Raw genomic sequence first — 24,605 nt, 5'->3', positions numbered from 1 at the left:
ATTATAAACTGATGAACAAAAATAGATACAGAGGCAGAGCAACATCGAACAGACTGTCAAACTACAGCGGGAAGGCCGGGGAGGGTTGGGTAAGAGATCAGCCGAAGGACTTGTATGCATGCATATAAGCATAACCAATGGACACAAGACACTGGAGGGGTGGGATGAGAGCATGTGCCAGGGGGTAGGGGAGGCCAGGGGAAGGTCAATGGGGGGAAATAAAAGGAGACATATGTACTACTATCTGTAATACTTTATTTTAAATAAAATAAAATTTAAAAATGTCTATCTCTAATGCTTCAGCTGGAATATGATTGGAATGTATTTTATAATAGCTTTTATAAAACCTAAATATAATATAAACAAAAATGTACGTTTTGTGTGTCATAAAATACTACTCTTTATTACTGTTTTGATTTTTTCCCAACCATCAAAAAATTTAAAACCCATTCTTAATTTAAAAGTCATACCAAAATAGGTCCCAAGCTGGATTTAGCCTGTGGGCTGTAGTTTGCTGACTACAATATACCATGCTAAGCTACTTATAAAAAGAAGCTAAGTACTAACATTCTAATAAATGTAGTAACAGCAGGTAGTTTTCTCTATGAAAATACATTAGGAAATAATTCAAGATTAAGGGGAAATCAATAAATCAAATTTTATTAATTTGGGTTTAGAATTAGCTGTACAAAAAAAGGTATTACTTATATCAAAATATGGCAAACTATATAAATATATATAATAATTATGCTTTAGAAAGGGTTGCAAGTAAAGTATATTTTAAAAATTATGCTTTAGAAGGGGTTGCAAGTAAAGTATATTTTAAAAATTGATTCATAATTCAGATGAACTAAGGAAGTAGGTTATTTACTATTTAAATAATCTTTCATTTAATTTTTTAAATAGGAACTAATAATTTATTAGTTTAAATTTAAATTTAAATATTAGTTATTATTTAAATAGGAACTAATAATTTATCTTTATAATTTATTGATTTGTTTTATAATTTCTTTTGTTTCTATTTTTTTTTTGTTTTTTTTTTTTGTTTGTTTTTTTTAAAATATATTTTATCGATTTCCTACAGAGAGGAAGGGAGAGAGACAGAGAGTCAGAAACATCGATGAGAGAGAAACACCGATCAGCTGCCTCCTGCACATCTCCCACTGGGGATGTGCCCGCAACCCAGGCACATGCCCCTGACCAGAATCGAACCCGGGACCCCTCAGTCCACAGGCCGACGCTCCATCCACTGAGCCAAACCGGTTTCGGCTCTATTTTGTTTTTAAATAGGGCACTTTAACATATCTATATAGTATTAGTTATTTCAAAAATGCATTACAAATATGTTTTTAAAAAGAGGGCAAACAGTCCTGCCTATTGGTCAATAAGCCTAGATGCATATAGCAGGACAATGACCACAATGCAAATGCCCTCCCCACTCTTTTAATGAAAAATTCACCTCCTATAGTCCAGTATCTAACTTACTCTGGCTCTCAAGTCTGCTCCATCTTTGGGAGCTCCCCCCTCTACTTTGCCACTTACCATTTTTGGCTTCCTGTTTACTACTTCCTACCTGAAAGCTGGGACCCCTCACAAACCCATCCTTATTTGTGTAGTGGAAAGGGGACAGGAATCATTAGATGGTGGGGTTAACTAGGGAACTTCTTTAATAAATGTTAATAACAGACCTTGGTTATTTATTCATAGAATGATCCTCTTCTTCCCTTGTTACACTAGTAAACTCCTATTCATCCTTCAAAACAGCTAAAAGAAGAAAAAATCACCTCCTTTCTGAAGGCGGCCTCAAATTCAAAGTTTTATCTGGTGCTATTAATATTTGTAGCATTTGTGCACATCTTCTTTATACTTAACGCATTTTATTATACTTTTTTCTTTTTTTACGGTGTCCACTACCCACTAACATCCTGAAACTTGGAGTTTTCCAAAGATGGAGATTGTATTCAAAATACCTAATAAAGTATTGGCATACAGTAGGTGTACAATAAATGTTTCCTCAATGAATGTTAAAACACTAGTAAAGCTAGAAGGTTAGGGTGAAGAGTTATTCTGAAGACTGAGAAAGTATGCCCAAGTGTTAGAGCAATATGTTACACATTAACATTTGAGAAACTTGGGTTGGGAGATGTATGAGGCAAGAGGGAGTAAGAGGCAAGTAATCTTGGAAATATATAGAATGAAAACAATACATATTAACCTTTGCAATATGCTCCTGAGAATGCAGCTCTGAATTTCTTCACTTTTACTATTATCTAGGCTAAAGCATACGCACCACTATAATTTCATATTCTTAGCCAAAAGGGAGAAAATGGGAAATACAGACTACTCACTACTCACTGGCTTAGCATACTACACAGAAAAGAAAGATGGAGAATCTTGGGTCAAAAGAACCTTAGAGGTCATCCAGTCAAATATCCTCTCAATGCAAGTATTTCTCCTACAACATTCTTGACATCCTAACTGAATACTTCCGCAACAGAAACTTTCAAAGGTATTTAAAAAAATCCAATTTGGGGTTTGCTATAATTATTACAGAATTTCCTTCCTTTGAGCTCAAAGAACTTTCCATTATCACTTACTAATTTATCCCAGTTCTAACCTCTGGATCAATAAGGAGTAACTGATTCATACTCTCACATGCCAGATCTTAAAGTACCTGAAGAGACTTAGGGGCCACCCCCGGGTACTCTCAGTAGATCAGCAGAAATTTGTATTTTAAAAAGTGTTGCTGGTGATACGGATGCAAAGAGGGTGGCAGATCACATTTGGAGAAATAATGTTTTATGGTTTTATGAACATTAACCAACCTATGGGATTTGTACTTCCACAAAAAATACTTCCTGAGATGCATCTCAGATTTCCCATACAAGACATGCCATACTGTCCTTAGTGGTTAAATTAGATATAGGTACAGATATAGATATCACTTTGCTGAGCTTAAGGTCATTATTATTAGTTACATATATACTAAGGAAACAGATACTATTTAGAGTAACTGAAAAAATTTTCATCATAACTATATTTGATCTTCCATTTTCTAATGAGGAATAAAAGATGGTGCTTTAACGCCCCTATTAGAAGAGGCTGGATACTCCCCTTCCCCCATCTGTAAGCTCCACAAAGACTTTTGCTTTTCTCCTGGTATTTGATGAAGTGAAGCCCAGTGATCAAGAATACAAGTAAAATCAACATCATTAAAATGTCCGTATTACCAAAGCAATCTATAGATTTAATGCAATCCCCATTAAAATACCAACGGCATATTTCACAAACCTAGAAGAAACTCTTCTAAAAATTCATCTGGAATAAAAAAAGAACCCGAATGGCTGCAGCAATCCTGAGAAAGAACAAAGTAGGAGGGATCTCAATACCAGATATCAAGCTGTATTACAAAGCCACTGTTCTCAAAGCTGCTTACTACTGGCACAAGAACAGACATATAGACTAATGGAATAGAATAGAGAACCCAGAAATCGACCCAAACCACTATGCACAATTATTATTTGACAAAGGAGGCAAGAGCCTACAATAGAATCCAGACAGTCTCTTCAATAAATGGTGTTGGGAAAATTGGACAGATACATGCAAAAAAATGAAGCTAGACCACCAACTTACACCATACACAAAAATAAACTCAATATAGATAGATAAAGGACTTAAACATAAGATGGGAAACCATAAAAATCTTAGAGGAATCCACAGGCAGCAACATCTCAGACATATACCGAAGCAGTATCTTCACTGATACAGCTCCTAGAGCAATGGAAACTAAAGAGAAAATAAACAAATGGGACTACATCAAAATAAAAAAGCTTCTGCACAGCAAAAGAAACCATCAACAAAACAACAAGAAAGCCCACTGCATGGGAGAACATATTTGCCAATGTTATCTCCAATAAGGGTTTAATCTCCAGCATTTACAGGGAACTCATACAACTCAACAAAAGGAAGATAAACAATCCAATCAAAAAATGGGCAATGGCCCTAAATAGACACTTTTCTAAAGAGGACATACAGAAGGCCAAGAGACATATGAAAACATGCTCAAAGTCACTAATCATCCAAGAGATGCAAATCAAAACGACAATGAGGTACCATCTCACACCTGTCAGAATGGCTATCATCAACAAATCAACAAACGACAAGTGCTGGAGAGGATGTGGAGAAAAAGGAACACTTGTGCACTGCTGGTGGGAATGCAGACTGGTGCAGCCACTGTGGAAAACAGTATGGAGTTTCCTCAAAAAAACTAAAAATGGGACTTCCATTTGACCTTGTAATCCCAACAAATAGTACCACAGGTAATCCAGCTGTGGGGCAGAGAAGATAGCTGTAGCAAGTTTTTGATTTCTTATGATCCTAGTTCTGTTAGATTCTGGGCAAATTGTCATGAAATTCTTCTTGTTACTTTAACATGTTGCTGCATACATTTTTAAAAATAAAAGCAATATTAAAAAAATCATAACTGTACACTAAAAAGGTGAAATTTATTCTATATAAGTAGATCTCAAATCTGAGTTAAAAAAAGAAGAAAAAAGTTTGAAGGAAAGCATCCCCAAAGATATGGTTAATCACTTACCTAATCACATCTATCACCTTCTGGCTTACCTAGAAATTGTTAGGAGGAATGGCATAAGAGACGAAAGATGATGCAAATGAGTGAAAGAATCAGCTAATGGCAAAATGCATATTAATATTTATGTATAAATTCAGGCCTAAAGATCAGGCAATGGCAGAGCCCTGCAATAGCACCAGATTACAAAACTTTACAGGACTATTTATCTCCACTCCTATATTTTCTGCCTCCTAAACTCAGGTTGTTCTAGTCATGAGGCAGAGTATTCTGGTGGCTTCCCATAACTATGCCAGAATGAGGTCATATGTTCAACCCTATCTTTGATCTTCAGCTCTATCTTGAATATTTAGCCCTAAATAGTGACAACAGGGTTTTGCCTAGGGGGCTTCATGTATCTTGTTTTTATCATCCCTGTCAATCACCTGTATATTCATATGCCCTTTTCCTAACTTGTAATTCAGTTCAAAGTCAATAGATAGATAGTGCAGCCTAGTTCAACAGAGGGATTTTTGTATTGGCTTCAATAAGTCTCAGACAGATCCATGGTTCTGTATTTGAATCAAAATGTTAGGAACTGAGTGATCCTGAATAGGTTAAAATATCAAATGTAAAGAGCGAGGTTCAATGTTTCTAATTCAAAGCTTGGAATCAGTTTTTTTTAAAAAAATATATTTTTATTAATTTCAGAGAGAAAGGGAGAGGGAGAGAGGTAGAAACATCAATGATGAGAGAGAATCATTGATCGGCTGTCTCCTGCACGGCTTCCCCCCACCCCCGACTAGGGATCAAGCCCGCAACCTGGGCATGTGCCCTTGACTAGCATCAAACTCAGGAACCTTCAGTCCACAGGTGGAAACTCTATCCACTGAGCCAAACCAGCTAGGGCTGATTAGTTGTTTCTTGATTAAAAACAACTGGGTTGACTTTTTGGTTTCCAATGAAGTATTTCTACTTTATTATAAATAAAATATAACTAATGGTTGGAAATTTAAAATGGTCAAGGAGACCAAATTCAGTCTCTTTGGGCCATAGATATTCATTATTGTGTTTTTAATAACTACTACTATATGTTACTGAGAATCTATGTTTTGGACACTAGCACACAGTTAAGAAACTTGGCTAAAGTTAGAATGGTAGAAAGTGGCAGGGTAAGTCAAATTTCTGATTCTGAAGCTATGTCCTTTCCACTAAGCAACATGGTCTTCCTGATTTAGATGCCACCTGTGTGGCTTAGATATCTTCGTAAAATAAATCTGACACTAAATTAAAAGTTGTTTATATGAAAATGTTTGTAAAGTTTATAGATTAACTGACTGATTGAAATATAGTAATAAATTTCATTTGTCTCTATGTTCCCTAAGCCAGAAACTAAGATAAAAAACACCTGGTGTGTAATAGGCATACACACACATTTTGGGGTCACTATGCCATGATGGATAGAATTTTGTTGCCATTTTCCTTTTTTTTTTTTGTTCTTTGGACATGGCTAAGATATAGCCAGGCAAAGAGGTACCTTTTTTTAGAGTTTGCCCCAGCATAAAAATGATAATGTCATGACTACTTTTATTGCTACTTTAAAATATGTATTATTTCTATCTAGATGTTAATGAATTGGTGACTTTTTATAAGTATCATACGAACAAGTGTTAAATAATTATGAAAATATATTTTGTTCTTGTCTATCTTGAACTATAAACTCCCAGAGAGAACTTGGTTCTTCCACACACTTTTTAAAGATGCAAATAAGAGATAAAATAATTTGGGGTCAAAGGACCTTGAAGTCTGAAGAATTGGGTTGGTTCAGGCTAAGCTATTTACTAATAGGGTAACCTTGGGCAAGTTATAGATTTTTCTTGGCCATAATTTCTCCATCCATACAAAATGAGAATAATACCAATGTTACAGGGTTGCTGTAGTATTAAATAATACACATGAAAAATTCCTTGTTTGTTTTGAAGTGCTAGTGTTGATTACAATTTTTAGCAAACAAGGCTTAATAAATTTAAAAAGTGTTGATAATTGATTTTTTAAAAATATATTTTTATTGATTTCAGAGAGGAAGGAAGAGGGAGAGAGATAGAAACATCAATGATGAGAGAATCATTGATCAGCTGCCTCCTGCATGCCCCCTACTGTGGATTGAATCCGCAAACCGGGCACGTGCCCTTGACTGGAATCGAACCCGGGACCATTCAGTCCATAGGCTGATGCTCTATCCACTGAGTCAAACCAGCTAGGGTGATAATTTGATTTTTATGAACTATAAAAACTAAAAATTATTTTCAAATCTCGTTTTTTCTGGAATTTAAATGGTAAACTATGTTTCTAATGTTTCATGCAAAATATATTTCTTAAGTTCTTTTGAATTTGTCAAAATATTGTTCATGACTCAGCAGCTTCTCACTTTTCAATTCTTAGATGTCATATTTCAATTGTGATTATTTTTTTGTAACTCATATTTTTCATTTTATTAATAAAAAACAGGAAAAAATTTTAAAATCATAGGCTTTACAACCAAATGTAACTAACTAGGAATTCTCCTCAGAAAAAGGCATATCATAGAGTTGTTGTATTATGTAAGAAAGAAAGAAACTACTGTCTTAAAAATTACTGTCTGGAAAACTGTTGATTTCAATTATCTTTAGGTTTCTTGGTTGCTGAATTTATTTAGGGTTTAGAGTATTGATAATTCATGGTTTTTAAAGTTGCAGATCTGGTCACAACCACTCTGTAATAGTTTCCTAATTAAGGAAGCTGCATAACTTGAGTTTGCTTGTGATTTGGCCCCTATGAGCACCATCAAATATCCAATAACTACATAAAATTCAGATTATAGGACCTAACTTTCTGCTCACTATTTTTGAGAGAACATTGTTCCTTTGAGGCAGTTCTTTCATGGAGTTCCCATGATCATCATAGTTGTTTCTGATCATAGAAAATATTTAATTTTATTATGAAGAATTATAGAAAATTTTTATAAAACCACTTTATTTCTTGGCCCTTAAGTTTTCCCCGAATTCTATGTTGGCCCCTCCATATTTTCTTATAGGCCTGATAAAATAATTTAGGTGTAGAGTAGAAAACAAAATTCTATGGAACATTTCAAAATTGTTAACAAAACCCTTAAGGGTTCTGCTTTCTATTCATGAAGTCAGTGTTAACCATTGCTTCGGGGAAATTTGTCTTCATTCACCATGAGGGATCTGTGTTCCAGCACAACAAATAAGAATAAAGCTTTTGATACAAATTGTGAAGTCTAGAAAATTGTGGTGGTATGAATAACTTGTTTGTTTATGAAACAGATTTTCACTTTCACCTGGCAAATGATGTACTTGATTCCTCTGTCTCACAGCTGGTATTTCATTCCTATAAAAGCCAGGTGCTGCCTCGGGAGTTCTGGTAGGAAGTCCTAAAGAAAAGGAATAAAAAACTTTTGGCATGTAATTTCTTAGTCCAACTGAACCAAGAATTTTTACCTTAGAGGCAACTTTTGTGGTAACTATGTAGAAGGGTCTCTGTTTTATGCCTTTATCTGTGTATTTTGGTACTGCCCCAACAGAAGACTTCTTTAAAGGGAAGATTTCTTCTTTGGAGGGTAGAATGGAATTCCAGGTGTATAGAATCACACAGAAGGAGCATTCAGAACAGGCTCTAAGAACTAGTTATAACTCATATTTGAGAACAGACCTGGTTACTTCCTTATTAGTATTTTGAGACATTCGCCCCCATGATATTTTAATAAATATATCTTTATTAAAGATGCCTAAATAAATATATTTTATAAAGACAAATATCACCCTAACCCTCACTTGAACTTGATAGTATAAGAAGTCTATTGTATATTGTGGATGGTGAGAATCATGAGGATGGATGGCTGTATAGGTAGCAGCAGTATTAGGACCTAATGCCAGGCTACAAAAAGATATTCATCTGAGCAAATGATTTTTAAAGGCACAGCTTCAAGGAAGACAAAGTAGAAAAATTCACACCTGTGAACAGACATAACCCTACAGTTGAAGGCTTCATTAGCTTTCAACTCTTTGTCCAAAGAAAAAGGTATTGTTTCCAGTCTAGGGGATTGTAATTCTTTGCCAAGGGCTGAATGTTAGCTCCTGCTCACCCCTTTGAGAGGTATGTTTATGTAGTAAACAAACTGCCCAACGATCTTACCTGGTAAGAGAAGAAGGATTACAGTTTTAAGAAAAAACAACTAACAATTTGTAAAATTATTAGTTTAATGTTGGTTTCTGTAGATATACTGTCAGTTCCATTTGGCATGGAGTGTTTATTTTGTTCATTAGTTTATTCTCAGTGGAAAGCAACTTATCTAAGTATAGATGCTGAAAAATATTTGTTGAATAGTTGGTGAATAATTAAATATGAAATGACTACATTTTCCTGGAAGCTGAGAACATCAGCTTTCTGGCTGGCTCACTGGGATTCTTTCAGCTCCTAATTCCTACTCTGTTCTCTCACATTATCCTAAAGAATATATTTAATAGTCCGAAACCTCACTCTACTTTACTTGTAGTTTATTGGGCTAAAAAGAAGTTTGAGATCCATGTAGAAAATCAGAGTTATAAAATGATTACTGGTCTCCAGCTTCTGTAATTTCCAACCTCTCTTACTCAGATATATGTGTGTTAATGTTTTAATCTGTTTTTAGCACAGGGATGAGGGTCTGAGATCCCAAAATAGATACTGAGAGGTCAAATAACTACTTAAAAAATAATATTTAAACAAATTTCACAAAGCCATGGTTCTCAAGTGGTTCAAAGACCATTAGAACTTGTTAGAAAGGCAAAGTCTCAGGCCCCACTCTAGACTTACTGAATTGGAATCCAGCTCTGGCATTCAGCAATCTGTGTTTTAACAAACTGTACAAAATTCTGACATAGAGTTAAGTTTCAGAACCACTTCATTAAGAAACAAGGGAAGAAAACTTTTGGCTCTTAAATACTATGTATGCATAAAAAGGGGATATATACCCAGAAACAAACAAAATTATTATTAGTCAGACCTAATGAGCTGTTTATTAGTGTATAAATCAAGGAGACTTGTTAGGATGCTGCTTTTCTTATTTTTTCAAAAGTTAGAATGTATTACAAATATTCTAGTTTCTCTTAATTATATATATGTGTGTATATATATATATATATATATAGAGAGAGAGAGAGAGAGAGAGAGAGAGAGATCTGTCATTCATAAGTCATTTAAACATTTTAATTGTTTATATTTTCATTCTTTTCTACCTCTAGAGATAAGCTTCATGAGTTTTGTAAACAACTGTTAAAGTCTTAAATTTGCTTTTTTCATAGTTATACTTTAGTTGTATGAGACTGGGCTAAAAAGTCTGCATTTATCCCATGTTTTTCCTGATAATCTAGATTGGATGCAGTAAGTCCTATAACAATAGCAAGAGATTGTAGAATGTAGTTTTATGTGTATGTGTTGCTATAGTATTCTGGAAACAGTATTGGACACATTCGCCTTTGTGGACTTAAAAAGACCCCTTCATATACACACTTACTTATTTTTCTTTTTCATGGTAAATGAATGACACAAACAAATATTGATTATTTTCAATATTAAATAAGATAAATTAAGTTCTGTTGGCACTTTCCCCAGAAAAATATACTTCACATATTATAACAAATATAATATATAATGACTAAAAAGCTTTTAAAAGAAAAAATATCTCTTAATTCCTCAATTAGGATTATTTATAATTTAAAGTTGCTACGAAAGAAGAGCAGAACCTGACCAGCAAACCAGTCTCAAGCCACTGAAATGATCAATTAATTTTATTAGTCAATCATGGCTGTCCCAACTAACAGAATTCAAATGTATTCAAAATCTTTCTGCTTTGGAGCAATCTAGTTGATTGCATGCAAATTCCTCTGAGTCTGCCAAAAAAAAAAAATTAAAAATGTGATGGTGGTGTTTCCAGAACTGCTCTAACATTAATAAAAGAAGAAACATCAACCCTGGCCGGGTAGATCAATTGGTAGCATTGTCTCAATACACTAAGGCTATGAGTTCAATCTTCCGTCAGGGCACATACAAGAACCAATCAATGAATGCATAAATAAGTGGAACAACAAAGCGATGTTTCTCTCTCTCCCTCTAAAAAATCAATAATAAAAAAAGAAGGAATATCATAGGCAGAGAGGGCTAAAAGCAGGATGTCTAACTAGAAACCACAGCAATTACCATAATTATGAAATACTGTAAGACTTATCCCTGAGATTGAGAATAAGGAAAATGTGCTTGCTAACACTATATCTATTCAACATTGTATTTGGGGTTCTAGCTAATTTCTTCCTTTAGAAAGAAGAAATAGAACTGTCATTTTAACAGGGGGTATAATCAGATGCATAGGTAATTCAAAAGAATTTACAAGTTATTGGAGTTAAATAAATTTATCAAGTTTCCTGGATATAAATTTAATATATAAAAATTATGATGGACCTAAAAAACATTACGCTAAATATAATAAGCCAGTTAGAGAACGACAAGTACCATATGATTTCATTCATATATGGAATTTAACGAACAAACTGAACTAACACGCAAAATAGAGAAAGACTCAGAGAGAGCAGGCAGACAGCTCTGGTGTGGGGGGGCTTAAGGGCTGGAGGGATTGAGCAAAAACAAAAGAGAGATACAAATGTATTGATTATATATTATGTCATAGACTAATCTATGCATTACCTATAGGGAATGGTTCACTCATTGCAGGAATACATAGGTGAACCTAGTGTGTGGAATGCTTGTAATCTTCTGTAAAATATATTTTAAAAATGCCATTAAAAATAATGTGGAAAAAATTAATTGTATTTTTATATTCTAGCCAAAAAAATAAGAAAAATAAATTTTAAAATTTACAATATAAAAAATTAAATACAAAGGATTAAATCCAATGAAAGGTGTGCAAGTCCTCTACAAAGAAGACTAAAAATATTTCTGAATGTAAAGAAGAGATAAATGGAGAGATACCAAGTGGAAAATTCAATATTGTCGAATGCTAATTTTGCACAATTAATCTATAGGTCCAATGAAATTGCAATCACTATCCAACATATTTGTTTGTGTGCAAACTAATTGTTTCAAAAAGCTAACACAAAAGACCAAGAAGAACTATAACATTCTTTAAAAAGAACCACAAAAACAAAATTGAAAATCCTATACTATCAAAGAGATGAAGGGAGAGGGAGAGAGAGATAGAAGCATCAATGAAGAGAGAGAAGCATCTATCAGCTGTCTCCTGCACACCCCCTACTGGGGATGGAGCCTGCAACCAGGGCATTTGCCCTGACCAGGAATTGAACCATGACCTCATGGTCGATGCTCAACCAGCGAGCCACACCGGCCAGGTTAAAATGTCTTTAAAAGTATTGCACTAATATCTCTGATGTTAATTTTTCAAGAAGCCAAAATATTTTTACAAACATTTATTTCTATTTAATTTTGGAATCAAATTTGCTTATGGTTAATTACAGAAACTGAATTACCACTTTACTAAAATAACAAATCTTACATTATAAGAATTCAGAAAATAAAGCAGTAGATTATGACAGTGAGTTAGCAGAAGCCTGAAAAATACCACTCATGTTTACCTGAAGTGGGAGACTTGCAGCGCTCAAGTTCCAGGGGGACTGGACTGTCATTCAGCTCAGTTAAACCTGAAAATAAAATGATAAAAAAAATAAGGTAAAATTTGCTAACACTTTGTACATAATTCTTAATTCCTACAAGTTTTAAAGTTTTTCTTGTGAAAACTACTTTTCTATGCTCATTTCTGATCATTTGTGTTCATCTTTTTAAGTTAAAATATAGTTGGCATAAAATATTAGTTTCAGGTGGTTGATATTTATATATCTTAATTACAATGTGATCACCACACTAAGTCTAGTAATCATTTGTCACTGTGCCAATTTATCAGACAATTATTGACTATATTCCCCTTTGCGTTTTTCATCCATTCCTCTACTATCCTCCCCTTTGGCAACAACCATTAATTTGTTCTTTATTTCTATTTTGTTTTGTTTCTTCATTTGTTTTAATTTTTAAAAAATTCAACATATATATGAAATTAGGTGGTATTTGTCTTTCTCTGTCTGACTTATTTCACTTAGCATAATATCCTCTAGGTCCATGCATATTGTTACACATGGCAGGATTTCTTTTTTTATTGTTGAGTAATACTCCATTGTATATATGCCACACCTTCATCCATTCATTTATCACTGGACACCTAGGTCGCTTCCATATGTTAACTACTAGAGGCCTAGGTGCATGAAATTTGTGCACTCGGGGGGAAGGGGGTCCCTCAGACCAGCCTGTGCCCTCTCGCAGTCCAGGAGCTCTCAGGGGATGTCCGACTGATGGCTTAGGCCCACTCCCCACAGGGACATCCCTAGCACAGAGGCAGCTCTTGCATTGTGTGGGATTGGGCCGAAACCAGCTCTCCGATATCCCCCTTGGGGTCCCGGATTGCTAGAGGGTGCAGGCCAGGCCCAGGGACCCCACTGGTGCATAATCAGGGTCGGGGAGGGACATGGAAGGTTGGCCAGCTGGGGAGGGACTGCAGGAGGGCTCCAGGGCGTGTCAGGCCCATCTCGCTCAGTCCCAATCGGCTGGACCCCAGCAGCAAGCTAATCTACCAGTCGGAGTATCTGCCCCCTCGTGGTCAGTGCACGTCATAGCGAGCAGTTGAGCGACCTTAGCATATCATTAGCATATTATGCTTTGATTGGTTGACTAGATGACCCGACTACCAGACACTTAGCATATTAGGCTTTGTTATATAGGATTGTAAGTATGCTGCAATGAACACAGGAATGCATATATCTTTTAAAGGTATTGTTTTTATTTCCTTCAGATAAATGCCCAGAGTGGAATTGCTGGGTTGTACAGTGTATCTATTTTTACATTTTGAGAAGTCTTCATAATGTTTTACATAGTGGCTGTATCCATTTGCAGTTTCACCAACATGTACAAGGGTTCCCCCCCTCCCCCACACACACATACCCTCATCAATACTTATTTGTTGACTTTTTTTCTAAAAGCCATTCTAATAGGTTTGAGGTGATCTCATTCTGATTTTGATATGCATTTACTTGATGATTAATGATATTGAGTATTTTTTCATGTCCTTCAGCCATCTGTAGTTCTTCTCTGAAGAAATGTCTCTTCATGTCCTTGCCCATTTTTTGATCAGATTGGTTTTGTTGTTGCTATTGTTTGTTAGCCATATGAATGAGTTCCTTATATTTTTTTGGATATCCACCCTTTATTGGATATATGGTTCCTTCCTGTGCTGAAGCTTTTTATTTTGATGAAGTCCCATTTTGTTTTTGCTTTTGTTTCTCTTGCTCAGGAGGATATATTAAAAAAGATATTAATAAAACTGAGGTCAAGTGGTTTTCTACCTCTGTTTTCCTCTAGGAGTTTTATGGTTTCAAGTCTTACATTTAAGTCTTTAATCTATTTTGAGTTTATTTTTATATATGGTGTAAGAGAGTGGTCTAGTTTCATTTTTTTTGGATGTATCTTTCCACTTTCCCCAGCACCACTTATTAAGGAGACTATTTCTCCACTGTATATTCTTGTCTCCTTTGTGATAGATTCACTGGCCCCACAGGTGGAGGTTTTCTTTTGGTCTCTCTATTCAGTTCCAGTGATTTGTGTGTCTATTTTTATGCCATACTTTCTTGATTATTATAGCTTTGTAGTATAGTCTGAAATAAAAAAGTGTGATATCTCCATCTCTGTTATTCTTTCTGAACATTGCTTTGGCTATTTGTTTGTGTGTGTGATTCCATATAAATTTTAGGATTATTTCTTCTAGTCCTGAGAAGAATGCCACTGGAATTTTTATAGAGATTGTACTGAATCTGTTGGTTGCTTTCGGTATTATGGTCATTTTAACAATATTAATCCTTCTAATCCATGAACCAGGTATATCCTTCCATTTATTTGTGTCCTTTTCAATTTCTTTCTTTTCTTTTTTTTTTTGGCACTAGAGTTTAGAACTTTTAATTTGTCCCATAGCTGCTGAAGCAAAATTATAATAAAACATTCTGCTTTCCTTTATATCCCAACACACACACACACACACACAACTATTTGTAGGGAAAAAAATGGTTTTGTACACGGGAAGAAACAATATAAATTCAAAACTTACAGATAAGGGTTAGCTCTATCACTCATCTCTTTAAAAAGTTTATACGAAAAGTTTATGACAGTGGAGTGTTTGGCGGGTAAGTGGCACAGATGTGCCCAGAGGAATCAAATGGTGTTGATGGCGGCTGCTGGTACTGAAGAACCGGAGTGCATATGTTTCGCTACCAGCTAGAGCTCGAGACTCTTAATTTCTTTTTTCAATGTCTTATAGTTTTCTGAGTACAGGTCTTTTACCTCCTTTGATAAATTTATTCCTAGATATTTTATTCTTTTTGGTGTAATTATAAAAGAGATATTCTTAATTTTCTTTTGATTATACATTAGTGTATAAAAATGCAATGGATTTATGAATATTAATTTTGTATCCTCCTACTTGAGTGAATTCCTTCATTGTATTTAATTTTTGGTGGGTTCTTTAGGGTTTTCTATATATACTAGAGGCCCGGTGCACGAAATTAATGCACGGGTCGGGTCCCTTGGCCTGGACGGTGATCAGGCATGATCTGTGGGGTGCCTGGCGGGGCGACTGGGGGCCCCCGCTGGCACCCACCTTGGTTGGCCTGGCGCCACCCACTTACCAGCTCGGCCACCCGCCACCACTGCTGGTCACCTCCCTCGGCACCGCCCCCTGACTGCCCCACCATTGCCTCCAGTCACCTCACTCTGCGGGGTGACCAGCAGGGCAATCAGGGGGCCTCCACTGGCACCCACGTTGGCTGGCCTAGGGCCTGCGTTGAGCGTCTACCCCCTAGTGGTCATTGCGCATCATAGCAACTGGTTGTTCCACCGATCATTCCACTGTTCAGTCAATTTGCATATTAGGCTTTTATTATATAGGGTAGTATCATGTCATCTGCAAATAGTGACATTTTACTTCTTCCCAATTTGAATATCTTTTATTTTGTTTTCTGATTGCTGTAGCTACTACTTTCAATATTATATTGAATAATAGTGGTGAGTGAGCATCTCTGTCTTGTTTCTGATCTTAGAGGAAAAGCTTTCAGGTTTTCATCATTGAGTATGAGGTTAGCTGTGAGCCTTTATCATTTGGAGGTGGCAATTTTCCTAATTTCAGTTTTGATAAGCTTCTGAAATTCTTGGTTATAAGACTTCTCTTCAGCTAGTTTCCAGTTGGTTATTCAGATTGATGGTTCTATAATTTAGTTGTAATTCCAGTTTGGACCTGGGAGGAGGCGAGTATAACTTCCACCTACTCTGCTGCCATCTTGGATCTCCAGCCTTTATCATTTTGAGGTAAGTTTCTTCTGTACTCAAGTTGTTGATAGTTTTATACATAAATGGATGTTGAATTTAGTCAAATACCTTTTTGCATCTATTAAGTTTATCACAATTTTTATCCTTAGTTTTGTTGATGTGGTGTATCACGTTGTTTTGCAGATATTGAACCTTCCTTGCATCCCTGTTATAAATCCCACTTGACCATGTTGTATAATATTTTTAATGTTCTGTTAACTTTGATTTGCTACTTTCTCATTGAGAATTTTTGCATCTATGCTCATCAGAGATATTGCCCTGTAACTGTCATTTTTAGTAGTGTCTTTATCTAGTTTTAGTATCAGGGTAATATTGGCTAATGAGTTAGAAAGTGTTCCCTTCTCTTTTATTTGTTGGGACACAGCCAAAAAATATATTATTAAGTGTGTTGTCAAAGAGTTTACTGTCTATGTTTTCTTCTAGGAGTTTTATGGTTTCAAGTCTTGCATTTAAGTCTTTAATCCATTTTGAATTTTTTTCTTGTATATGATGTAAGAAAGTGATCCAGTTTCATTTTTGCATGTGTCTGTCCAGTTTTCCCAACACCATTTATTGCAGAGACTGTCTCTACTCCAATGTATATTCTTGCCTCCTTTGTGAAAAATTAATTGACCATATAAGCATGGGTATATTTATGGGTTCTCTGTTCTGTTCTATTAATCTACTAGAAGCCTGGTGCATGAATTTGTGCACGGGTGAGGTCTGGCCGGACAGCCCCAATCGGGGCTAATAGGGCCAGGCTGGCTGAGGGGAGGGGCCGCGGGAGGTGTGCTGGCCAGCCCCACCCCTGATTGGGGTGGGTGGGGCCAATAGGGGGTGGGGCAGCCGTGGGAGGAGCCATGGGCAGTTGGCTGGCAGGCCCCGCCCACTGGTCAAACTCCCGGTCGAGGGGACAATTTGCATATTAGCCTTTTATTATATAGGATGTGTCTGTTTTCATGCCGCTGCCAGGCTGTTTTGATTACTATAGCCTTATAGTATAGTTTGATATCACATAGCATGATAATTCCATTTTTGTTATTCTTTCTCAAGACTGCTTTCACTTTTCAGGCTCTTTTGTAGTTCCATATAAAATTTAAGGATTATTTGTTCTATTTCTGTGAAAAATATCATTGAGGTTGCACTGAATCTGTAGACTGCTTTTAGTAGTATAAAAATTTTAACTAAATTAAACCTTCCTATCCATTAGTATGGTATAGCCTTTTATTTGTTTATATCTTCATCATTTCCTTTCTTCAATGTCTATAGTTTTCCAAGTACAGGTTTTTCACCTTCTTGTTAAGTTTATTTCTGGATATTTTATTCTTTTTGAAGCTATTGTAAATGGAATTGTTTTCTTAATTTCTGTGTTCATTATTAATGAATAAAATGCAACCTTTTTCTGAATATTAATTGTGTATCCTGCTACTATACTGAATTTATTACTTCTAATATTTTTTTTTGGTGGAAATTAGGGTTCTCTTTATATATAGTATTATGTCATTTGCAGAAATAAATGTTTTACTTCTTTTTCCAATTTGGATGCCTTTTATTTCATTTTCCTGTTTGACTGCTGTGGCTAGGGTTTCCAGTATTATGTTAAGTAAAAGTTGTGGCCCTAGCCGGTTTTGCTCAGTGGATAGAGCATCGACCTGGGGACTGAAGGGCCCCAGGTTCAATTCTGGTTGAGGGCACATGTCTGTGTTGCTGGCTCGATCCCCAGTAGGAGGCGGGCAGGAGGCAGCTGATCAATGATTCTCTCTCATCATTGATGTTTTTCTCTCTCTCCCTCTTCCTCTCCCTTCCTCTCTGAAATCAAAAAATATATATTTGGGGGAAAAAAAGTTGTGAAAGTGGACATCCTTGTCTTATTCCTGATCTTAGAGAAAAAGCTTTCTGCTTTTCACCACTGAGTATGAAGTTGTCATATATAGTCTTTATGACCATAAGTTATGTCCCCTCTATCCCCACCTTGCTCAGAAATTATATAAATGGATGTTGTATTTTGGCAAGTGCTTTTTCCACATTGATTAATATGATCATATAATTTTTACCCTTCATTTTCTTTATTTTTAAAAATATATATTTTTATTGCTTTCAGAGAGGAAGAAGAGGGAGGAAGAGAGAGATAGAAACATCAATGATGAGAGAGAATCATTGATCAGCTGCCTCCTGCAGGCCCCACATTGGGGATTGAGCCCCTAACCTGGAAATATGCCCTGACCAGGAATCAAACCATGACCTCCTGGTTCATAGGTCAATGCTCAACCAGTGAACCATGACAGCCAGGCATCCTTCATCTTTTTCTTTTTAAAAAAAAAAAATGTTTTATTGATTTTAGAGAGAGGAAAGGAGAGGGATAGAGAGTTAGAAATATCAATGAAAGAGAAACATCAATCAGCTGCCCCCTGCACGGCCCCTACTGGGGATGTGCCCGCAACCAAGGTACATGCCCTTGACCGGAACTGAACCTGGAACCCTCCAGTCTGCAGGCTGATGCTCTATCCACTGTACCAAACCAGTTAGGGCTCCTTCATCTACTTTATGTCGTATATCACACTGATTTGCGGATATTGAACCAGTCTTGAATTCTGGGAATAAATCTCACTTGATCATAGTGTATAATCTTTCCAATGTATTGCTAAATTCTGTTTGCTAATATGTTGTCAAAAATTTTTGCATCTGTGTTTTAATCAAGGATATTGGCCTATAATTTTCTTATTTTTAGTGTCTTTGTCTGCTTTTGGTATCAAGGTAATGCTGGCCTCATAAAGTGAGTTTGGGAACCTTTCCTCCACTTTAATTTTCTGGAAGTTTCAGAAAGATAGGTACTAATTGTTCTTTGAAAGATGAAGTCTTTTTTGTTGTGATTGATTTGTTTAGGAGGGTTTTTTAAATTACTTTTTCAATGTCATTAGCATTTTTAGTTCTGTTCAGATTTTCTGTTTCTTCCTGATTCAGCCTTGGAATGTTGTATGTTTCTAGGAATATATCCATTTCTTCCAGGTTATCCAATTTGTTGGCATAGTATTATAGAATTGTACATCTGAAACCTATATAATTTTATTAACCAATGTCACTCCAATAAATTCAATAGAAAAGAACCACCCAGCTCAGCTGGTGTGCCTCAGTTGGTTGAGCATTTTCCCATGCACCAGGAGGTCAGTGGTTCAATTCCCAATCAGGACTCATACCTGGATTGCAGACTCGATCCCCAATAGGGGGCATACAGGAGGCAGCTGATTGATAATTCTCTCTCTCTCCCTCTTCCTGAAATCAATTTTAAAAATATATTTGTTTAAAAAAGAACTACCCAGTTGATCCCAATCAACTTACAGAATGCTAAAAGATAATAAATTGTTGTCTTATACTAATAAATAAATACATAAAATATTAGATAGATAAAAAAATTAAAGTTTTATCAATTTTATCTTTCCAAAGAACCAGCTCTTGGTTTCATTGATCTATTATTTTTTTCATTCCTTTAATTTTTTAGATTGTATTTTGTTTATTTTTGCTCTGAGCTTTACTATTTCCTTCCTTTTACTCATTTTTGGCTTTGTTGTTCTTCAAGTTCCTATAGGTGTAACGTTAGGTTATTTAAGATGTTTATAATAATACAGACAGACCTCAAAAAGCAATAAACTAGAGGCCCAGTGCACAAAATTTGTGCAGGGGGAGGTTATCCCTCAACCCAGCCTGCACCCTTTCCAATCTGGGACCACTCAGGGGACATCCCTCTCACAATCCAGGACTGCTGGCTCCTAACCGCTCACCTGCCTGCCTGCCTGATTGCCCCTAACTGCTTCTTCCTGCCAGCCTGATCGCCTCCTCCTGCCTGCCTGCCTGATTGCCCCTAACTGCTTCTTCCTGCCAGCCTGATCGCCTCCTAACCGCTCCCCTGCCGGCCTGATCAATGCTTAACTGCTCCCCTGCCAGCCTGATCGCCCCCAACTGCCCTCCCCTGCCAGCCTGGTTGCCTCTAACTGCCCTCCCCTGCAGCTTGGTCCCCCCCTCCAACTGCCCTCCCTTCCCTGCAGGCCTAGTCCCCCCCAACTGCCCTCCCCTCCCAGCCCCGTCACCCCTAACTGCCCTCCTCTGCTGGTCTCCAACTGCCCTCCCTTCCCTGCAGGCCTAGTCCCCCGCAACTTCCCTCCTCTCCCAGCCCCATCACCCCTAACTGCCCTTCCCTGCTGGCCATCTTGTGCCTACATGGGGTGGTTATCTTGTGCAAGGATGTGACAGTCAATTTGCATATTACCTCTTTATTATACAGGATAATCCTATTTTGGTGTGTACATGTTTATGAGAGTTATATCCTCTTGTTGAATTGATCCCTTTATCATTTTGAAATGTTCTTTGCCTCTTGTTGAAGCCATTGTTTTAAAATCTATTTTGTCTGATGTACATATTGCTAATCCAGCCTTATTTTTTTCATTTCCATTGGCATAAAATATCTTTTTACATCCCTTTACTCATCTGTGTGCGTTTTACATAAAATGGGTCTCTTAAAGACAGCATGAGTCTTGGTTTTTATCCATTCAGCCACCCTATGTCCTTTGATTGGAGCATTTGGTCTACTTACATTTAAAGTAATTACTGATAGCTGTATATTTTCTGGAATATAATGGTTTTATCATTTTTAAATTCTTTTCTTTTCCTTATTCTCTTGCTCTCTTCTCTTTTATGTTGACTTTCTACAGTGGTGTGTTTGGATTTCTTTCTCTTTATTTCAGTGATATATCATGGATTGTTTGGTTTGTGGTTACCATGTATTACATATATACCAAACTATGTTTATAACAGTCTATTTTAAGTTGATGGTCAATTAAGTTCTAAATCATTCTAAAATCACTACAACTTTTAGTCACCCCCTCCATGCTATGTTTTTGTTCATCCCTTTAGTTACTATGCTTGTGTCTATCCCTAATTTGTTGTTATTACACACGGTCTTCCTACTTTTGCCTTTTAACCTTTGTATTAGAACTTTATAGTTGGTTAATCTACTGCTTTAAGTGTTTGCCTTTGTTAGTGAGAATTTGTCCTATTTCCTTATTCAAATTTTTTAAATCTTTTCTCCTTAAAAAAAAATCCCTTTAAAATTTCTTGTAACACTGGTTTAGTGGTGATAAACACTTTTAGCTTTATCTTGTCTTAGAAATCTTTATCTCTCTTTCGATTCTAATGAGAGCATTACTGTGTAGAGTAGTCTTGGTTGTAGGTGTTTGCTTTTCATCACTTTGAATATTTCAAGTCACTCCTTTCTGGTCTGCAAACTTACTGTTGAAAAGTTATCTGACAATCAAATGGGAGGTCCTTGTACATAACTCACTGCTTTTCTTACTACTTTTAAAATCCTGTCTTTAAACGTTGGCATTTTAATTATGATGTGTTTTGGCCTTTTTGGGTTCATCTCATTTGGAACTCACTGCACTTTCTGGACTTGTATGTTTATTTCCTTTGCCAGGTTAGGGAAGTTTTCAGTGATTATTTCTTCAAATAGGATTTCAATCTTTTGCTGTGTCTTTTTCTAGTATATGTATGATGTGAATGTTGGGATGCATCGATGCTGTCCCAGAGGTCCCTGAAACTATACATTAAAAAAAATTCTTTCATTTTTTCATGTTCCAATTGGGTGTTCTCCCCTATCTTTAAAAAAAATTATCTTTATTGTTGGAAATATTATAGATGTCCCTTTAGTCCCCATTGACCTCTTCTATCCTGTCCCTGTTCCCGCTTCAGGCCTTCAGCACACTATTGTTTCCATGGGTTACGTATATATACATGTAAGTTCTTTGATTAATCTCTCTCCACCCTCTGCCTTCCCTCTGAAATGCATCAGTCTCGTCCATGTTTCTGGATCTATTTTGTTCTTTGGATTCCACATATAAGTAAGATCACGTGATACTTGTCTTTCTCTGACTATTTTACTTTGCTTTGTCCAATACTTTCCAAGTCCCTCTGTGCTGTCTCAAAGGGTAAGACATTTTTTCCAGTTTGCTTTAAATATATACCTTCTAGTCAGAGAGATATAAGTAAGATCACGTGATACTTGTCTTTCTCTGACTATTTTACTTTGCTTTGTCCAATACTTTCCAAGTCCCTCTGTGCTGTCTCAAAGGGTAAGACATTTTTTCCAGTTTGCTGATTCGATCCTCCGCTTCATCTGATATTCATTCCCTCTAATGTATTTCTCATTTTTGACTGGTTCTTTCTTTTAATGACTAACTCTTTGTTGAGATTCTCACTGAGTTTATCTATTCTTCTCCTAAGTTCTTTGAGCATCCTTATACGCGTTTTATTTAGTTTTTTTTTGTTTTGTCCTCTCTCATTTGGGACATATTTCTTTCTCTCATTTTGGATGACTCCCTGTGTTTGTTTCTATGCATTACATAGATTTACTATGTCTCCCAATCTTTTAAAAAATATATATTTTTATTGATTTCAGAGAGGAAGGGAGAGGGAGAAATAGATAGAAACATCAATGATGAGAGAGAATCATTGATTGGCTGCCTCCTGCACGCCCCCTACTGGGGATTGAGCCTGCAACCCAGGCATGTGCCCTTGACCAGATTCAAACCCGGGACCCTTCAGTCCACAGGCCCATGCTGTATCCACTGAGCCAAACCAGCTGGGGCATGTCTCCTAATCTTGGCAGAGTGGCCTCATATAGAAGTCCTGTGAGGCCCAGTAGGGCAGTCTCCCTATTTACTACTGGAGCTAAGTGCTCCAGGAATGTACCTGTATGGGTTGTGTGTGCCCTCCTGTTGTAGTTGAGTCTTGACTGCTGTTGGCACATTAGTAGCTTGGATTAGCCCTCAGGCTAACTCTCTTGTGAGATCTGGCATGAATTAAGCAAATAAGCTATAGTGCAGTGGCTGACCCCACAAAGCAGGAGTGATTTTATTGGGGCTCTGGTACCAGTCAAGTCTACCCTTTGGATTTGTTGTTGTGTAGCTGGTTGGTTGGTGCTCTGACATGGTCTGAAGCTGGCTCCCAGGTGTGTTGCTTCTGGAGCTTTTGACCAGTAGCTCTGTACAGGCCAAGGTAATGTGCCATTTGTGCCTGGCTTGGGACTGCCTGGTGGGCGCCACAAAGTGATTTTGCAGTTACATGCTGTTAGTGCTTCGCTTGGAGATGCTTGAAAGAGGTTATGTTGTGAACTGAGGCTGGCTGCCACTAGTGCTGGGCTTGGAACCTTTTGATTGGTACCACAATGTGCTGAGCCCAGCCACCACTTCTGCTGGGGGTGTGTCCTTTAGTTGAAGCTCCATTCCAATCCTACACTGACTGCAACTCATTCCAGGTTTGGGGCCCTCTGATGGGAGTTACAATGCAATGGAGACTGGCCACTGCTTATGCCAGGTGTGGGGCTATTTAACAAGGGGTTGAGGACATGTCATGGCCAGATGTTGCCTGTTAGGGGTTTGTGAACCCTTGATAGATTTCTGGAAAGTCTGCAGTGTGAGTCAAGGCAGGCCACTAGTGTAGAAAAGCCCATGGAGGCTGCTCCAGCCAGGCACACAAATCTGGTGGGATATTGTCTCAGAGAATCTCTGGGGTGGGGCAAATGGTGCTAGTAATGTTAATGGAAAGCTCAGATTTGGCACCCACTTGAACCTGTGGTTTGGTGGGGGAGGGCTCAAATAGGGAGCAATTACAGTGCTTCTGTTCCTGGAGAGAGACATCCTGACCTCTTCCTCTCTAGCCCTCACCGTGAAGCAAGTCAATTCAGTTCCTCCCCTGGCTCTTGTCAAGCTGATGCCCCTGCACTGAAGCCCAGAGCAAGTAATTTTATGAGAGAGCGAGTCCATGTGCGGACCCCTCAAGAGGAACACCTTGGATTCCAGCAGACTTCCATCTCACTTGGATGCAAACCCCACTGGTTTTCACAGCCAGATGTTATAAAGATTCCTCTTCTCAGCACTGGTGCCCCGGGCTGGGAATCAAAGGGTGGTCTCTCACTTCTCAGGGGGAACCTCCACACCTGAAATATCCCTTCCAATTTTTAATTGCCTCACTGTGGGTGTAAGACCTGCCTGTTTCTCATCTACATCTGTCCTACTAAACTCGTGTGGCTGCTTCTTTATACCCTTAGTTATAGGACTCTGTTCAGGTACTCTTGAGCTGGTTCTCAATGATGCTTGTTCTTTAATTTAGTTCTGATTTTGATGTCATGGAAGGAAGCAAGCACAGCGTCTACCTACTCCAACCTCTTGACCAGAAATAATTGCCTTTTTCCTTTTGATGTGGTTTTCTTTAGTGCTTTGTTTGAATTCTTTTCTCTTAATTATTTGTGTATTGTTGTAGGTTTTTGTGTGTGGTTTTTTTAAGTGATTGAACCCTGGATTTCTTATATAATTGATAGGTGTTTATATCAAATGTATCCTAAAAGAACTACAGTTTTACTTCCCCTCCTCACTTTGTTTTTGACACTGTATTTTATATCTTTGTGTATCCATTACTATTTATTGTAGTTATAATTAATTTATTTTTATCTTTTAACTTTTATATTAGGTTTTTAAGTGATTGAACCCTGGATTTCTTATATAATTGCCTTTACCTGCAA

The 24,605-nt window shown here is 37.0% G+C and overlaps 1 protein-coding gene across 7 annotated transcripts in view; it reads right to left on the bottom strand.

Annotated features, from left to right (window-relative positions):
* Positions 1-24,605, bottom strand: part of STXBP5L (syntaxin binding protein 5-like) — a 200,552-nt gene that overhangs the window by 42,360 nt on the left and 133,587 nt on the right. For 4 of the 7 annotated variants that reach the window (XM_014546987.1, XM_014546986.1, XM_005875357.2 and 1 more), the window contains 2 exons: positions 12,214-12,279; positions 7,911-8,003 (listed from right to left, as the gene is read on the bottom strand). In XM_014546987.1, the coding sequence (XP_014402473.1) occupies positions 7,911-8,003; positions 12,214-12,279 (159 nt within the window). The remainder of the gene's footprint in view (positions 1-7,910; positions 8,004-12,213; positions 12,280-24,605) is intronic. The other 3 variants (XM_014546989.1, XM_005875360.2, XM_005875361.2) reach the window with 1 other exon arrangement.

The sequence above is a fragment of the Myotis brandtii genome, unplaced genomic scaffold (genome assembly GCF_000412655.1).
Source record: "Myotis brandtii unplaced genomic scaffold, ASM41265v1 scaffold46, whole genome shotgun sequence".
Taxonomy (NCBI): domain Eukaryota; kingdom Metazoa; phylum Chordata; class Mammalia; order Chiroptera; family Vespertilionidae; genus Myotis; species Myotis brandtii.
This window is presented reverse-complemented; position numbering and strand designations above follow the sequence as displayed.